The following is a 17,656-nucleotide window of genomic DNA, read 5'->3' as shown; positions in this document are numbered from 1 at the left end:
ACGCTGGAAACTTGGAATGAGAATTAAGTTGGATTGAGCAGCATTAATCATTTAAGTAATTATAATTTCATGTTCATTGTGATTATACCCTGTATATCGTTTCTTATTCTGTACTTTTGAAAATAATCTTCTTTCAGAATGGGTTCCACCTCAACCAGAGTATTTCTATCAGCCTACAGGAGACGAAAAGTTACCAGAGATTGTGGGAGAAGAGCAAGGCACAGTTGTTTACCAGTTAGATTCAGGTATTGTCATTGCACTGAACAGTGAATGATTAACTATGGTAAAGTTACAATACACTTAGTATGTATAATAAAAGTGATTTTAATTTCTAAAAATGTATTTCTGTGTCTGTGTGTTTATGGGCACACGTGTCGTGATGCAAGTTTGGAGGTCGAAGACCAGCTTAAGTCAGTTCTCTCGCACCTTTATTTGGTTTCAAGGAGAGAACTCGAGTCATCTGGCTAATGCAGCAAGCCCCTACCCACTGAGCCGTATTGCCAGCCCTAAATCAGTTCTTTTTGTGTAAATAAGGGGGGCATGATACATGGGAAAAGGCACACCACAACACCCACAGGTAGAGGTCAGAGGACAAGTTCTGAAGGTCCCTTCTGACCTTCTATCTTGTGGAACCCAGGGTTTGAGCTCAGGCTGTCAGGGTTGATAGCAAGTTCCTTTACTTTTCAAATCATCCCACTGGCCCTAATCATGATTTTAAAAATTGTCACCCTTAATGATAAATATCTATCTTGGCCTGTGTGGAAACCTGGACAATTATGACTGATCAGCTGTACATTTTCAATAGTTTGCTTATTTATTTTATTATTTATTTGTTTGTTTGTTTGTTTTCCAGACAGGGTTTCTCTGTATAGCCCTTACTATCCGGGAACTCCCTCTGTAGATCAGGCTGGCCTTGAACTCACAGAGACATGTGCCTGCTTCTGCCTCCCCCTTGGGTGCTGGGATTAAAGGCGTGTGCCACCACCACCCAGCCAATAGTTCATGTTTAATTGCCTTTAAATATTACTTTATGTGTATTTTTTTTTCCTCTGCATACACTTCTGTGCACCACATGTGTGCAGTGACCGTGAAGGTCACAAGAGGGCGCATCAAATCTACTAAAACTGGAGTTACAGGTAATTGTGAGATACCCGGTAGGTGCTGGAAATTGAACCTAAATCCTCTGGACGAGCAGCCAGCGCTCTTAACTGCTGAGCCACTCTTTCCAGCTCTTCAATAATTCTTGTTTATTTTTAAAATTTTCGGGGTTTGTTTGTTTGTGTTTTTGAGATAGGTAGAACTCTGTGAGTTCAAAGCCAGCCTGGTTTACATAGAGAATTCCAGGCCAGCCAGAGCTACATACATACATACATACATACATACATACATACATGCATACATACGTATATATGATTATATGATTGAATAAGTGTATATATCCTGAGGGCAGAGAGATAGCTCAGCAGTAAGAGCACTTGTTACTCTTCCTCCAGAGGACCTGAGTGCAGTTGCCATCATCCACAGTGGGTGACTCCCAGCCTCCTGTAACTCCAGCTCCAGAGAATCCATCGCCCCCTTCTGGTCTCCATGGGTACTTGCACATATGTGACATGCACATAAACGTGAATAAAAAATAAGTTAAAAAAAAGTCAGATTACTCCAAACACTGTTGTTTGGCTAATGCTCCAGGATCAACATATTTTATAGCAGTATCTTAGCAGCTGGTGAGTGTTAACATTTGAAATATATAATGAACATTATAATATTAAATATAAATATAATAAAAGTGTAGTAAAAATTGCTTACCATTGTGATCTTCATAAGGATTTTATGAGGTATCTTATGAATATTTAAAAAATTACTTAAATTACAAAGTCATTGACAAATAAATGAGAAAATAAATTTTCACCAACTTAACAAAAATATCAAAGAGAGATGATAAAGTTGGTTCTTCGGGACACGATACTAACAATGCTATGTGACAAACCTTTGAAACTCTGAGTTTCAACAGTAACTGCAAAACTTGAGGCTGCTGGGCTGGGAATAGAGCTCAGATGGAAAGTGCTTGCTCAGCAGTCCCCAAACCCTAGGCTCCATCGCAGCAGCAGCAGAGCAGACAACACCCAGGGGATGGAAGCAGGGGCATCAGACGCTCAAGCATATCTTCTGCTGTGTGGAGGTTCAAGTCATCCTGAATGCATGAGACCCTGGCTCAAAAAACAGCAAAAGAAAATCGAGAGGTCAGGCCTGGTGTGGCGCACGCCTTTAATGCCAACAGGGATAGAGCAGGCTTGATCTCTGTCAGTTGTGGTCAGCCTGGTCGATGAAGCAACTTCCAGGCCAGCCAGAGCTTCACAGAGAGACTCTGCCTCAAAAGAATTAAAAAAAAAAAAATGATGTAATACTCTCACTTAATTTGATGATGTAATACTTCACTGAATTTGTCTGAAAAGCCATGAAAATTTTCTCTAACAATTTGTTATTATTCCAAGAATTAGGAAGAATGATTATAAATAACCTAATTTTTAAAAATTACATTTATTTATTTGGGGGAGGGCACATGTACCATAGGGCATGTTTAGAGATTAGAGAACAATTTGTAAGAGTTGGTCCTCTGCTTTCACTATGGAGTCCTTGGGATCAAACTCAAAGAGTCATCAGGCTTGGTAGCAAGCATCTCTTTCCACAGAACCATCTTGATGTCCTACCTACATTTTCTGAAGTCTCACTTCTTGCTATAGCTTTGTTTTATGCTTTAAAAAAGTTAATGGATAGTGTTCAAGCGTCCTTTTTTTTAAAGAGATTTTTAGTTTTAATTATGTCTATCTGTGTGTAAGTATGTGTCTCTGTGTATTCGAGTGGCTTGTTCTCAGAGACCAGAAGAGGTTGCTGGATCTGCTGGCGTTGCAGGAGGTTAGGTGTTCCTAATGTGGGCACTGGGAGCCAAATCCCATCTTCTGGACCAGGGCAGCCCCATAGCTTTGTCTGAGGATAAAATGCTCACTATACTTTTTGTGTGTGTGTTTTTGTTTTTCAAGGCAGGATTTTTCTGTGGCTTTGGAGGCTGTCCTGGAACTAGCGCTTGTAGACCAAGTTGGTCTCCAACTCACAGAGATCCGCCTGCCTCTGCTTCCCGAGTGCTGGGACTAAAGGTGTGCGCCACCACCTCCCGTCGCTGCCTATACTTTTATTTTTCACTAATTACTGACATTTTGATTCTCCTCTAGGCAAACTCACCCATGCCAATTCTTTTCAAACTTCTACTTCATTTTATTCTGGAAGAATATGCCAAAACATTGTGTGTGATATACCTTATTTTCCGTTTTTTTTTTTTTTTTTTAATTTATAGGTCCTGCTTAAATGCTTTGTAGAATAAGATTGCAGATGTTTTCAGATCCTCTTCTAGAGAATGGCCAGCACACCACTGTTTCTGATTCCATTCCATGTCAAACATTTAGAATGTCAGGGTTGGTGGTTTTGACATTTGGATATAGTTTTGCTGTATGGCCTGGCAGCCCTCCTAGCCTCCTCCAGAGTTCCAGGGAGCTAGGCTAGGATAGCAGTTTCTATAAACATCCTTTAAAGTCAGGATTTAGATGGAAACAACAAGTATGTGCAATGCCTAGGAAAAGCCTGAGGGAAAAGGATGTACTCTAAATCATCTAAAAGACTTCAGAGTGTTAGGGTGGTGGTGGCACATGCCTTTAACCCCAGCATTCAGGAGGCAGAGGCGGGTGAATCTCTGTGAGTTTGAGACTAGCCTGGTCAACAAAGCAAGTTCTAGGACAGCTAGGGGCTGTTGCACAGAGAAACCCTGTCTCAAAATCAATCAAACAAACAAAAAAACAAAACAAAAAAAACCCAACCAAACAAGAAGAAAATTAAAACAACAAACAAATAAATAAAAACTTCAGAGTGATGCACTGTTGAAAATTATGGGCCTCTGCTAGAGATGTAGTTTGATTGATAGAACACTGGCCTGGCAGGGTAAGGCCCTGTATTCAACCACCTCTACTGTATGTTAAAAACATCTAATGTCAGCCAGGAAGTGGTGGCATACTCCTTTAACCCCAGCACTTGGGAGACAGAGGCAGGTGGATCTCTGTGAGTTTGAGACCAGTCTGGTCTACAACAGCTAGTTCCAGGACAGCCCCCAAAGCCACAGGGTAATCCTGTCTCCAAAAACAAAAACATCTAACATTAATAAAATTAAAGGTCCCAGTAAGGACAGTAAGTGATCCATTGACTATTTATAGGGTTGGTAGGACTCCTTGAAGATTTGCTGAGTGAATGAATTCTGAGTGACGTGGCCTAATCGTATCTTTCTCCTCTGCAGTTCCCACAGAAGGTGCCTATTTCACCAGTTCCAGAATAGGAGGAAAACGAGGAATTATCAAGGAACTCGCTGTTACATTGCAAGGGCCAGAAGATAATACTCTATTGTTTGAATCGAGGTTTGAGAGTGGGAATCTGCAGAAAGCTGTCAGAGTGTGAGTAACAAGGTGTTTGTCAGAGTTGCTGACTAGATTGGCTGAGAGTCGTCTTTAGGAAGGATTTCAGGCATCCAGGATGCTTTCAAAGAGAGGTGGTAGAAAACATATTAAGGGGACGAAAAAGAATGTAATAATTATGACTAATTTTCCCCCAGAATAAAACACTAAATTACTCTGCTTACAAAAGAAAAGAAAAAAAAGAGCTCACTCAAAGTTGTATCAGTGGACCAGCAAGATGACTCTGGGTAAAGTCACTTGCCTCTCAAGCCAGACAACCTGGGTTCAATCCTAATGAGTTCCAGGGCTATAGAGAGAGACCCTGTCCCAAAACAAACAAAAACCAACTGAACCCAGGAATTGGAGTGATGGCTCAGCAGTTATGAGCACCCGTTGCCCTTGCAGAAAACCTGGGCTCAGTTCCCAGCACCCATATGATGGTTCACAAACATCCACAGCTCCAGTTCCAGGGGATCTGACCCCTCTCTTCCTACCTTCACAGCTACCAGCTATGCATGTGGAATATACAGATACATTCAGGCAAAACTTCATATAAATAAAGCTAAAGAAAGTTTTAAATTGAACCCAGTGCCTAACACATACTAAGCACATGACCTACCACTGTGCCATACCCCTGACAGCTTCTTATTTTTTTCTTTCTTTTTTCCCCCCAAGACAGCGTTTCTCTGTGTAGCCCTGGCTATCGTGGAACTCACTCTATAGACAAGCTGGCCTCAAGTGTTGGGACTAAAGGCATAGTCCACCACCGGTGGCCCAGCTACTTATTTCAATATGCATTTTCTTAGTTATGTGAATGGGTAGATATCTTTTTTTTTTCTTGCCATGTACATTTCCTTTCATGAATTTACTTTCCATCTCTATTTCTTTGATTTTGGGGACAGGATTTGCTATAGCTCTGAGATTGGTCTTAACTGTACAGTCCTTCTGCTTCAGGCTCCAAATGCTAGGATTATAGGGGTGCATGACTGTGCCTAGTCTCTCTCTCTTTTTTTAAGATTTTATTTATTTATTTATTATGTATATAACATTCTGCTTCCATGTATATCTGCACACCAGAAGAGGGCACCAGATCTCATAAGGGGTGGTTGTGAGCCACCATGTGGTTGCTTGAACTCAGGACCTCTGGAAGAACAGCCAGTGCTCTTAACCTCTGAGCCATCTCTCCAGCCCCTAGTCTCTTCTTTTTTTAAAAAACATCTCTCTTTTGGAGAGGAGAATGCACACGTGGTACACTGCACAAGCATGTGTGTGTGCATAAGTATCTGTGTAGGTCAGAGGACAGTTTGCAGGATTCGGTTTTCTCCTCCCATGTGAGTTCTGGGTCTCTCTCCATATGAGCTCTGGGGATTGAACTCAGGTCGTGATGCCAGCCCCAATATCTTGCTCCCTTTAAGCAAAGTGAGTATATTCCAGAGATGTCTTCTCATCTTCAAAGAATGGATGACCAGAAAAAAAAATAATACTGAGGTTTAGTAGTTTTCACAAATGTGATTTCATCTGTAAAATGGAGAGCTAGCAAGCAGTCAAGAGATGGCACTGTTGAATGTGTTCGAGGGAAACATACAGCAGGGATTAGAAACTGCTAGTAGATCTTCCAGAAAGCTACCGAGAAGGTAACAGAATCTCCAAACATCCATGCAACAGTCAATTTGGTTTTTTGTTTGTTTGTTTGTTTGTTTGTTTGTTTCGATTTTTGAAACAAGGTTTCCGTAATTTCAAAAAGCCTAGATAACTCAGGCTAACCTCAAATTTGCTGTATAGTCCAGGCTGGCTTAAAAATTTTTATCCTCCTGCCTCTGCCTCCCAAGTGCTTGGGTTGTAGGTGTGTAGCACCACACCCAGCTCATAGTGAGAATGGAGACTCTGCCTTCTCAATCAATCCCAAAGTTTCCCTTCACAAGGTTCACCGTTTATTATGCGCCTTGGAGAAGTGGCTAAACTAAAAGAGAAGCATTTGCTATGGGGGCAGTTGTGATCCATCCATCTTTCCAAGACTGACCCAGTACTTTCCAGACTTGTTCTGAGGGCGAGGAGATGAGGTTGAAGAAGTGTTCTTTTTTTTTCTTTGCTTTTCATTACAGAGGCATCTATGAGTATGAACTTACCTTGCGAACTGATCTCTACACAGACAAACACACCCAGTGGTTTTACTTTAGGGTTCAGAATACCAGAAAAGAAGTCACCTACCGCTTCACCATTGTCAACTTGCTGAAGCCCAAGAGCCTTTATGCAGTAGGGATGAAACCTCTTATGTACTCTGAGCTGGATGCCACCACCTACAACATTGGCTGGAGGAGAGCAGGACATGAAATCAAGTACTATAAGAATAACATGGAAGAGGGGCAGCAGTCCTTATACTGTCTCACCTGGACCCTTCAGTTCCCTCATGACCAGGATACTTGCTTCTTCGCACATTTTTACCCATACACTTACACTGACTTGCAATGCTATCTCTTGTCAATTGCAAACAACCCCATCCAGTCTCAGTTCTGCAAGCTCCGAGCTTTATGCAGGAGCCTAGCAGGGAATACTGTCTACTTGCTTACCATCACCAATCCATCCAGGACCCCTCAAGAGGCAGCTGCAAAGAAAGCGGTGGTGCTGAGTGCCAGAGTCCACCCTGGAGAAAGTAATGGCTCCTGGATCATGAGAGGCTTTTTGGACTTCATCCTTAGCAACTCCCCAGATGCCCAGCTCCTCAGGGATATCTTTGTCTTCAAGGTGATTCCCATGTTAAATCCAGATGGCGTGATTGTGGGGAATTACCGGTGTTCGTTGGCTGGAAGGGACTTGAACAGGCATTATAAAACCGTTCTTAAGGATTCTTTCCCTTGCATTTGGTACACCAAGAATATGATCAAAAGGTGAGAGCTCTTTGTTGATAATTTTGTGAATGCTATGGCCTTCCTGCCAGATACTCTCTATAACGAGGACGGTCTTGTCTCCTGTTTTAGGAGTCTGGTATGGCTTTGGGGAGTCTTGGACTATGGGTTAATTTTCAGTTCTTTAAATCACACCACATCTTTAAAAGCAAATGGAGCATAAATCAACTTATCTGAAGGAGACCCCCCCACACACACACACACACAACAGGGGCTCCCTCTCAGACCCTGGATAGCCACCTTGATAGCTTGCTTTAGGAATGTAAGTTAATGGCTTTTAGCAAGGCAAAGGGAACTGGGGAGAAGGGAAAGGCCTGCCAGAGCCATGTGCTAAGTGACCTGGTCCCTTCAATACCAACCATCTCACTTGCCCCTCACCCCTCTGGAATTGAACCACATGCTAGACAAGCTCTCTGCCACTGAGCTATAGTCTCAATTTCATCTTATTTTTGAGACAGAATCTCTCACTGAACCTAGAGCTTCCTGTTTCAGTTGGACTGGCTGGCTATCAAGTCCCAGGGATCTGTGTATCTCTCCAGCCATCCTCTCCCTGTTAGACACATGCCACCATGTTCAGTATTTATATGGGTACTGGGAATCTGAGCTCAGGTCCCTATGTTTGCATAGCAAGCACTTTACCAAATGAGCCATTTCTCCAGCCCACTTATTTCCTGTTTGATTTTGATGCAGGGTCTGCCATGGAATTCATTCACTATGTAGAACAGACTGGCCTCAAACAACACAGCTTTGCCTCCCTCTGTTGGGATTAAAGCCTTGTGCCGCCATGCTGGGCTCAGTTGTTTCTTTTTTAAAGAGATAGATAGATAGATAGATAGATAGATAGATAGATAGATAGATAGATATAGATATAGATATAAATTAAGATATATATATTATATATATATATATACATTATATTAAGATTTATTGTGTATACAGTATTCTGTCCGCATGTATGCCTGCAGGCCAGAAGTGGGCACCAGATCTCATTATAGATGGTTGTGAGCCACCATATGGTTGCTGGGAATTGAACTCAGGACCCCTAGAAGAACAGTCAGTGCTGTTAACCTCTGAGCCATCTTTCCAGCCATGAAAGATATATTTTTATTATTTTTAAATTTACATATATATGTGTAAATGTGTACAGGTACTTGTGTAGAAGTAGTTGCGAGCTGCCTATGTGGCTGCTGGAAATTAAACTCAGGTCCTCTGGCAGAGCAGCACAAGTTCTAACCCACTGAGCCATCTCTCTAGCCCTTTTTTTTGTTTGTTTGGTTTTTCAAGACTGGGTTTCTCTGTGTAACAGCTCTGGCTGTCCTGGAACTTGCTCTGTGGACCAGGCTGGCCTCGAACTCACAGAGATCCGCCTGCCTCTGCCTCCTGAGTGTTAAGGTTAAAGGCGTGCACTACCATGCCTCGCCAGTTGTTTCATTTTTAAGTCAAACACTTGGATGGAAAAGGTCAGGGAAGTTATACTATTCATATAAAACTGTAATCATAAAGAAGCTAACAGTGAAGAAAAAAAGCTAACAGTGCTTAAATATGAAGGAACAAATACTATGATCAGTACTTTACACTTTGGCCCATTTAATATCCCAATTAACCCTATGAGATTACATACGGTCAATATCCACTGTGGCATGCAATAAGGAAATTGAGTTCCAAAGCTGTAAAAAAAAAAAAAAAAAAAAAAAAAAAAAAAAAAACTTAAACAAGGTCTCAAGCTCATAAGCAACACGGTAGGCATTTGGAACAGGCTCTCTGATTCCAGGATCTGAGTCCCCTAATATCACCAAATGTTGCTTCTAGTGAAGATAACGTAATAAATTAGCCTGCACTTTCGAGCCTGTGTGAAAGAAGCTTGAAACTATCAGATAATAGCACCCATCTTAAAAGAGCTTCCATTCCGCTGGAGGTGAACACAGCAGATAAGATATGAATGAACGATTCTAACCACACCTGTATGAACAGATAGGAGAAGGGTTGGGCTGAGGCTTTTGGCCAACATGTGAGAACTGGTTTTACTATTGACTAATTCTGTGACCATAGGAAGGTAAGTGATTTAATCTCTTAAGAGTTTGGATGTCCCCTGCATCCTTTGTTTGTTCCTCAATAGACTTCTGGAAGAAAGAGAGGTTCTCTTGTATTGTGATTTTCATGGCCACAGCCGCAAGAACAATATCTTCCTGTATGGCTGTAACAGCAACAGTCGCAAGCACTGGCTTCATGAGCGGGTCTTCCCTTTAATGTTGAGCAAAAATGCACCAGATAAGGTAAGCATGTGCTCTCGGTTTCAGACAGAGGAACAAAGCGTATTTCTTAGATGAAATGTCTTATTTGGCTCATCACATTTAATGCTATTATCCTTAGTGAATCCCAGGAACCTACGTGTCAAGAATTAAAGTGTGGCTTAAGAATTGCTAGATCAGGGACTAGAGAGATGGCTCAGTGGTTAAGAACACTTGTTGCCCTTGCAGAGGGTCCAGGTTCAATTCCCAGCACCTACATGGTGACCACAACCATCTATAACTCCAGTTCTAGGGGATCTGATGCCCTCTTCTGAGCACCGTCACACACATAGTGCGCATACATACATACTGATAAAACATTTACACACATAAACACTTTTTTTAAAGGTATGTGCCACCAGGCCTGATTTGGGGGGGGCAGCATATTCTTTTTTTTAAGATTTTATTTATTTATTATGTATACAACGTTCTGCTTCCATGTATATCTGCACACCGGAAGAAGGCACCAGATCTCATAATGGATGGTTGTGAGCCACCATGTGGTTGCTGGGAACCGAACTCAGGACCTCTGGAAGAGCAGTTAGTGCTCTTAACCTCTGAGCCATCTTTCCAGCCCCTACACAAACATTTTAAATCTAAAATAATTGTTTCTTTTTGAGACAGGGTTTCTCTGTGTAGCCCTAGATGTCCTGGAACTCACTCTGTACACCAAGCTGGCCTTGAACTCACAGAGCTTGCCCTGCCTCTGCCTTCCCAGTGCTGGGATTAAAGGTTTGCAACACCATGCCCAGCTAGAAAAAGTTTTTCAAATAATTTTTTTAAATGTTGCTGGATCATTCAGGCATGGTGGTGCCTGCCTTTAATCCCAGCGCTCTGGAGGCAGAAGCTAGCAGATCTCTGATACTTAGAGGGCAGCCTGGTCTACATAGCAAGTTCCAGGCTAGCCATTGTTATGTCAAGTTTGTGAGACCCCAAAAAGACCCACCAAGGAGCCAGTTCACTGATGCAAATGCACAAGGTTTAACGTTAAGTTACAAGCCTTGGCAGGGACCCCGTCCAGCAAGCTGGCACAGCAGCTGCAGGACAAGGGTGCCTGGCCTCAATTGTAAGGGGTTTATAAAGGAAAAAACCAAAAGCAGGGTGGTACATGCCTTGGCTGTTCGGGATTGGGTAAGAGTAGGTGACCTTTGGATTCATTGATGTGGGGGCTAGGAGAATTTTAAAATTGTTACTAACGGTTGTCCACAAGGACAGTTGTGGTGAGAGGATGTTATTTACCAAAATTAGTCATTGCCTGACCACTCAGATGGGGTCACTTTGACCAGGGTGGGCACAGTTTGGGTGCTCCTTGGGACTGTTTATGGTTCCTTAGCTGGAACTGAATCAGCCTTGTGCCATGCAGGGAATTTCTCAAGGTGGCTTTTTCTGAGGATGGAGTTAACTCCATCCTCTCTAGTTTACCTTGCTCTTACAGCCATGGCTACAAAGTAAGATCCTGACAAAAAGCAAAAAAGGAAAGGAATTACTGGGTCCATGACTTGATAATGGATCAAGTATGGAATATCCATATAGTGGAATGTTATTTACAATAGTGTAAGTTTTAAATGCTGATATGCTAAGACAGAGATGCACCTTGATCACATTAAGTTAAGTGAAAGACATCAGATGAAATACTACATGATTCCACTACATTCCATGTTCAGAAAAGACTTTTTTTTTTCTAACCTTGCTAAGGATCAACCTGGGCCTTGTTTGTGCTATCTATTGAGCAATATCTGCAGTAAAGGCAAATCTACACTTGTTTGTTTGTTTTCAGAAGAGGGTAGTAAGAGAATGTCCCAGCACATGTGTGAAGGTCAGAGGACAACAGTCAGTAATTGGTTCTCTCCTTCTACCATGTGGGTTCCAGGGATAAAAATCAGGTCATTAGATTCGGTGATAAAGTGCCTCTACTCACTGGTCATCTTGCCAGCCCATGGCAAATATACAAAGCCAGAAGTTGTTCAGTGATAGGCTGTGGGGGGTGTGGGGTGTGAGTGAATAGGAGGGGACTGCTAGAGTATTGAGTATCTTTTTGTTTCGGTTTTTTCCACCAGTAGAGCTGGCATCAGCCTGGACTTGTAAAGGTGGGCAGCAGGTGCCTTAGCACCAGCTACAACCCTGGTCCTTGAATTTCTCCTGTGGTTATACAGATGTTCCAAACTCAGATTGTGGTGATGGCTGAACAACTGTGTATATATAATAAACCACTGGATTGTGTGCTGGAGTTTTTAATTGGGGGGCTGTGTTTTTGTTTGTTTGAGACATTGTCTTGGTCTGCAGCCCTGGCTGCCCCCAAATTCTGTTTACAACAGCAGCAGTCTTACTGTCTCTTCCTCTCAAGTATCAGGATTACAGATATGTGTCACCGTGCCTGACTGAGTTATATACATTGACTAGGTAATTGTGTAATATAAATGAATTTGGGTTGTTTTTTTTGTTTTTGTTTTTGTTTTTTGTTTTTTGAGACAGGGTTTCCCTGTGGCTTTGGAGGCTGTCCTGGAACTCACTCTACAGACCAGGCTGGCCTCAGACTCACAAAGATCCACCTGTCTCTGCCTCCTGAGTGCTGGGATTAATGGTATACTGTATCACCACTGGGCAAATCTGTTTTTTCATGTGTAAATTATTTCAGTAAAGAGACAGACAGGCCGGGCGTTGGTGGCGCACGGCCTTTAATCCCAGCACTCGGGAGGCAGAGGCAGGAGGATCTCTGTGAGTTCAAGGCCAGCCTGGTCTCCAGAGTGAGTGCCAGGATAGGCTCCAAAGCTACAGTGAAACTCTGTCTCGAAAAACCAAAAAAAAAAAAAAAAAAAAGAGAGAGAGAGAGAGACAGAGAGAGAGAGAGAGAGAGAGTGTGTGTGTGTGTGTGTGTGTGTGCCTGCCTGTGTTGAACTCAGAGCCTCATGCATACTAAGGACATACCTCAGCACTGACCTCAAACCCATCTCAAGATTTATTTATTTATTTATTTATTATTTGTTTTTTTGAGACAGGGTTTCCTCTGGTTAGCCCCAACTATCTTGGAACTGGATCTGTACATCAGACTGGTCTGGTACTCAGAGCTCCACCCACCTACCTCTGTCTCCAGAGTGCTGTGATTAAAGGTGTGGGCCACCACTGCCCATTGATAAGTTTTTAGAAATTGCTCTGGGCAAAAGTTGAAACTCTTGCTGGGTGAGGTGATTATCCGTCATCACCTTTCACTCTCTGCTTAGCAGGGGAAGGCTTTAAAGGACGTGCACAGTGTTAATGTCAGACAGGGGAGATGGCTCAGTTGGTAAAATGCTTGCTGTGCAAGCATGGGGACTCTGAGTCTGATTCCAGAACCCACATAAAAATCTGGGCATGTGATGACCACTTGTAACCCCAGTGTTGAGGAGACAGGTGATCCCTGGGGCTAGACAGCTGCCTGGTCCACTCAGCAGTCCCAGGCTTCTGAGAGGTCCTGTCTCAAAAGAAGAGTAAATGGCTCTTGAAGAAAGACACCCAAGGTTGACCTCTGACCTCTAACACGTGTATGCTCACACACACACACACACACACACACACACACACACACACACACCGATTCACATGCACACCTATGTACACCCCATATACAAAAATGTTAATGTTATATGAGTCTCTACACAAGATCACAAATATCCAGGGCTGGCAACACACACATGTCCATAATCCTAGCTCTTTGAAGGCCCAGACAGGAGACATCATTGAGTTAGCTTAGACTAAGAACTGCAAATGTGGTGAAAACAACTCTACAGCTTCATAGTTAACCAATAGCTTTGTGATCACTGGACAAATACAAAAAATTTACATTAGTTTAGAAGTTGCTTTTTCCCATTTTAAGCAGATTCACAAATACAACTGCCATTAGAGATTGGATTAGATTTAGAAAAATGATAGTTCAAATTTTATCCCATTAGGCTCTATGTGACAGGGCTGGAGAAGTAGTTCAGTTCAGGGAGTGCTTACCCAGCTTGTATACACTGGACAATGCAGTACACACCTGTAATCCTAGCATTCAGGAGGTGGGGACAGAAGATTTAGAGCTTCAGGGCTATCCTTGGCCACATAGTGAGTTTGAAACCAGTCTGGGGTACACGAACTAACTCCCAAGCCAAAAATCAAAACAAGCATAAATGTTTTACAGGTGTCATTCTTATTACAAAGAGAAACATTTTTTTCTCCCTTTAAAATTTTTTTTTTCGAGATAGGGTTTCTCTGTGGCTTTGGAGGCTGTCCTGGAACTCGCTCTGTAGACCAGGCTGGTCTTGAACTGACAGAGATCCGCCTGCCTCTGCCTCCAGAGTACTGGAATTAAAGGCATGCGCCACCACTGCCCAGTTCTCCCCCCCTTTTTTTGTCTTCAGATGAAATCATAACTATAAGTCAGTCTCTAAAACTGCCAAGTGCAGAACCGCAGAGGCTCAACATTGGGGCAGAGACTAGAGCCCTGCCAGCACTCGCTCCCTATGTCTTTGTGGCAGGGATGCTCTAAGGTATCCCTCTAGAACCCCTGGATTCCACAGAGCTAGACAGTGAGATACCTTCTTTGTAGACCTCAGCAGGACAGGACAGGACAGGACAGGACAGGACAGGACAGGACAGGACAGGACAGGACAGGGTGGTGTCAAGATATGTTTCAGACTGTGAATGACAAAGAGCTGAGCAGGGCATAAAAGGCAAAGGAGGGTATTGAACTCCTAGAGAAAAGACTAACACCATGGAGGGAGAGAGTTCTATCCAGAGATTATGGGGTAAGAAACATACAAATCAAAAAGTATGCTGGGTGTTGGTGGTGCACACCTTTAATTCCAGCACTCGGGAGGCAGAGGCAGGAGGATCTCTGTGAGTTCGAGGCCAGCCTTATCTCCAGAGCAAGTGCCAGGATAGACTCCAAAGCTACACAGAGAAACCCTGTCTCGAAAAACAAAAACAAACAAACAAACAAACAAACAAACAAAAAAGTATATTTGGAGGAAAACCTAGATCTGAGAGTTCATATTTCATGACAGAAAATAAGTCACGGAGCCCATGTGGAGCCCATGCGTGTAGCCCTGGCATTCACGAAGGGCAGGAGGGCTGAGAAATTAATGGGTTACATGTCAAGAAAAGGAAGAACCAGCATAGAAAAGCTGGCTACTGCCAGAAATAGCCAAGTGTGGCCGTGTCCCCAGATTTCTAGGGATCCTAGTCTAGCAAGATGCTCTGGGAGGGGGAGCAAATAAGGCTGGAAAATAGACTTATCTGTATCTTTCTCTCTTAAAGATCACAGTCCACATTAAATGCTGTGAGGACTATTTAGTTAATACCCCATCTCCACAACCGAGGCGACAACCGAGCTCCTCACCCACCTGCAGCTATTTGTTTTGTTTTGTTTTGTTTTTGTTTTGTATTGTTTTTCTCTTTGCTCTTCGGGGACCCACCACCCAACTCCCAAATAAATCACACGGAGTCTTATTCTTACTTGTGAGTGCCTGGCCTTAGCTTGACTTGTTCTAGCCAGCTTTTCTTAACTTAAATTGTCCCATCTACCTTTTGCTCTGGGCTTTTACCTTTCTCTATTTTTTACTTCTTACTCTGTGGCTGGCTCCTGGCATCCTCCTCCTCCTCCTTTTCTCGATCCCCCCCTTCTTCCTCCTGTTTATTCCTCCCATTTATTCTCTATGCATGCTAGCCAAGACTATTTCTCTCTCCTGCTTAGCTATTTATTAGACCAGTTGGGTATTTTAGACAGGCAAAGTAACACAGCTTTACAGAGTTAAACAAATGAAGCATAAACTGTGCGGTGGTGGTGCATGCCTTTAACCCTAGTACTTGGGAGGCAGAGGCAGGTGTATCTAGGATAGCCAGGGCTATACAAAGAAGCCCTGTGTTGAAAAACCAAAACCAAACAAACAAAAATAAAGAAACAGTGTCTTAATGGAATATATTTTAGGAAATAATACATAAAAGAAGAACAGCTCTCAAAGAACCATTCTTGTTTTATACTAATGACTCTTAGACATCTTGTATTTGCCAGTTTATATAATTAACAGAGAGGATCTGGGTTTCTTTTCAGTTCTGTTTTGACAGTTGTAACTTTAAGGTCCAAAAATGCAAAGAAGGGACGGGACGAGTTGTGATGTGGCGGATGGGCATCATAAACAGCTATACCATGGAGTCCACTTTTGGCGGGTCCACGCTGGGTAAGAGGCGAGCCTGGCCGGGAGAGCCTGGGAAAGTCAGAGAAATAACTGATGTGGAGGATTTCCTTACTAGCCTTAGGTACCATAAGTGTGAATGTGGGATACAGTGCCCCAGTGAGCTGTGTATCCCAGTGTTTCCTCAGGCCCTGGAATCAGGAATTCAGCTTTGACTTCCAGATACATTTATTAAGTTCTGTGATCCCGGGTCAGTTGGTTAACTTCTTTGAAGCTCATATTCCCTCTAAGAGACAACAATAGTCCCTAAATTGTGGATACTGCTTTAGCAGGCAGTACCTGCCTCAAAATAAAACCACAATAATTTAAAAAGAGCTTGATAACCCGTTACAATAGCAATATCATTGTCAAAGATTCTTCTGAACCAAAGTAATGCTAGCTTCAGTTTGTTCCTGTTCGGAAACACACTATTCTAAAATAAGAAGTGGATTTTAAATTTATTTTTATTTGTATGTAGTGTGTGTGTGTGTGTGTGTGTGTGTGTGTGTGTGTGTGTGTACAATGTGTGTCTGTCTCTCTCTGTATGTCTACTATGGGTGTGCAATTGCTTGCAGGGGTTGGAAGAGGTGGTTGGATCCCGGGAGCTGGATTTGCAAGCAGTTGAGTGGTCCACTGTGGGTGCTGGGAACCGAACTCGGGTCCTGTGGAAGCATATTAATGCTGAACCATTTCTCCAGCCCTATGAGGTGTGGTATTCTAAACATCTACTCACAAATCAGATCTACATCCAGCACATAAGATTGAGGAGACTAGAAAGATGCTTCAGCTGTTTAGAGCACTTCCCACTCTTGGAGAGAATCTAGGTTCAATTCCCAGAGCCCAATGCTCACAAGCATCTGTAAGTCCAGTTACAGAGGATCTGACGCCCTCTTTTGTCTTCTGAAGTCACCAAACACATACATGGTGCAAACGTACATGAAGTAAAAAAACATTAATACATTCATAAAATAAACATAAATATAAAATCTTAAAAGTAAACTAAAAGATGTAGGGCTTGAGAGATAACTCAGTGCTTGAGAATGCTTGCTGCTCTTCCAGAGAACCTGGGTTTGATCCCTGTGCTCATGTCCAGCAGTTCTTAACTGTCTGTCACTCCCCCTTCTGAGGATCCAATGCCTCTGGCCTCCCTGGGGCACTGGTACTTATGTACACAGAAATTTACAAGTACACCTGCTAAGCCACCTCTCCACCCCCAGTTTTTAAAAATCTAACAAAAATTACGATTTTCTTCCAGGCAGAAAAAGAGACACTCATTTTACCATTGAAGACCTGAAGTCCCTAGGTTATCATGTCTGTGACACCATTCTGGATTTCTGTGATCCTGACCAGACCAAGGTAAAAAAAAAAAAAAAAAACAGAGTTTCAAGAAATGTGGTACCACTACTCTGCTGAATTTCACTCGGTCCAGAGTCCACCCAGATGATCTCTGTTTCCTCCTAATATTTTTTTTTTTGCCCGATGTTTTTAATCACCAGAGAAAATAGAGCCCCTAGTCTTAAACTGTCAAGAATTGGTGACACTTAATAATCCCCCTAGAAAGAAGAAGCCATCCTTTGGCAACCCTCTCCCTAACTGACAGGATGGCTCATGGCAGCACTGGTTCATACTTCTTTGTCTCCTGTTTCAGAACAATTGCATACGTGGAATACTTGTCAATCCTGTCCTCTGCACTAGCGGATGGCCCTCTGTAGACTGCCTGAGTAAGACCAGGCCAAGTTCATTAGTGCCTTTTCTCTTTTCTGTGTCAGCAGGCTTTTCATCTTTTTAAT

The 17,656-nt window shown here is 42.7% G+C and overlaps 1 protein-coding gene across 1 annotated transcript in view; it reads left to right on the top strand.

Moving 5' to 3' along the window:
* The window catches only part of Agbl2 (ATP/GTP binding protein like 2), a 44,064-nt gene that overhangs the window by 12,244 nt on the left and 14,164 nt on the right, over positions 1-17,656 (top strand). The window contains exons 6-11 of the mRNA XM_035446966.1: positions 138-245; positions 4,337-4,490; positions 6,593-7,375; positions 9,510-9,666; positions 15,746-15,872; positions 17,122-17,222. Coding sequence (XP_035302857.1) covers positions 138-245; positions 4,337-4,490; positions 6,593-7,375; positions 9,510-9,666; positions 15,746-15,872; positions 17,122-17,222 — 1,430 coding nt within the window. The remainder of the gene's footprint in view (positions 1-137; positions 246-4,336; positions 4,491-6,592; positions 7,376-9,509; positions 9,667-15,745; positions 15,873-17,121; positions 17,223-17,656) is intronic.

Source organism: Cricetulus griseus, chromosome 6 (genome assembly GCF_003668045.3).
Source record: "Cricetulus griseus strain 17A/GY chromosome 6, alternate assembly CriGri-PICRH-1.0, whole genome shotgun sequence".
Lineage (NCBI taxonomy): Eukaryota > Metazoa > Chordata > Mammalia > Rodentia > Cricetidae > Cricetulus > Cricetulus griseus.
This window is presented reverse-complemented; position numbering and strand designations above follow the sequence as displayed.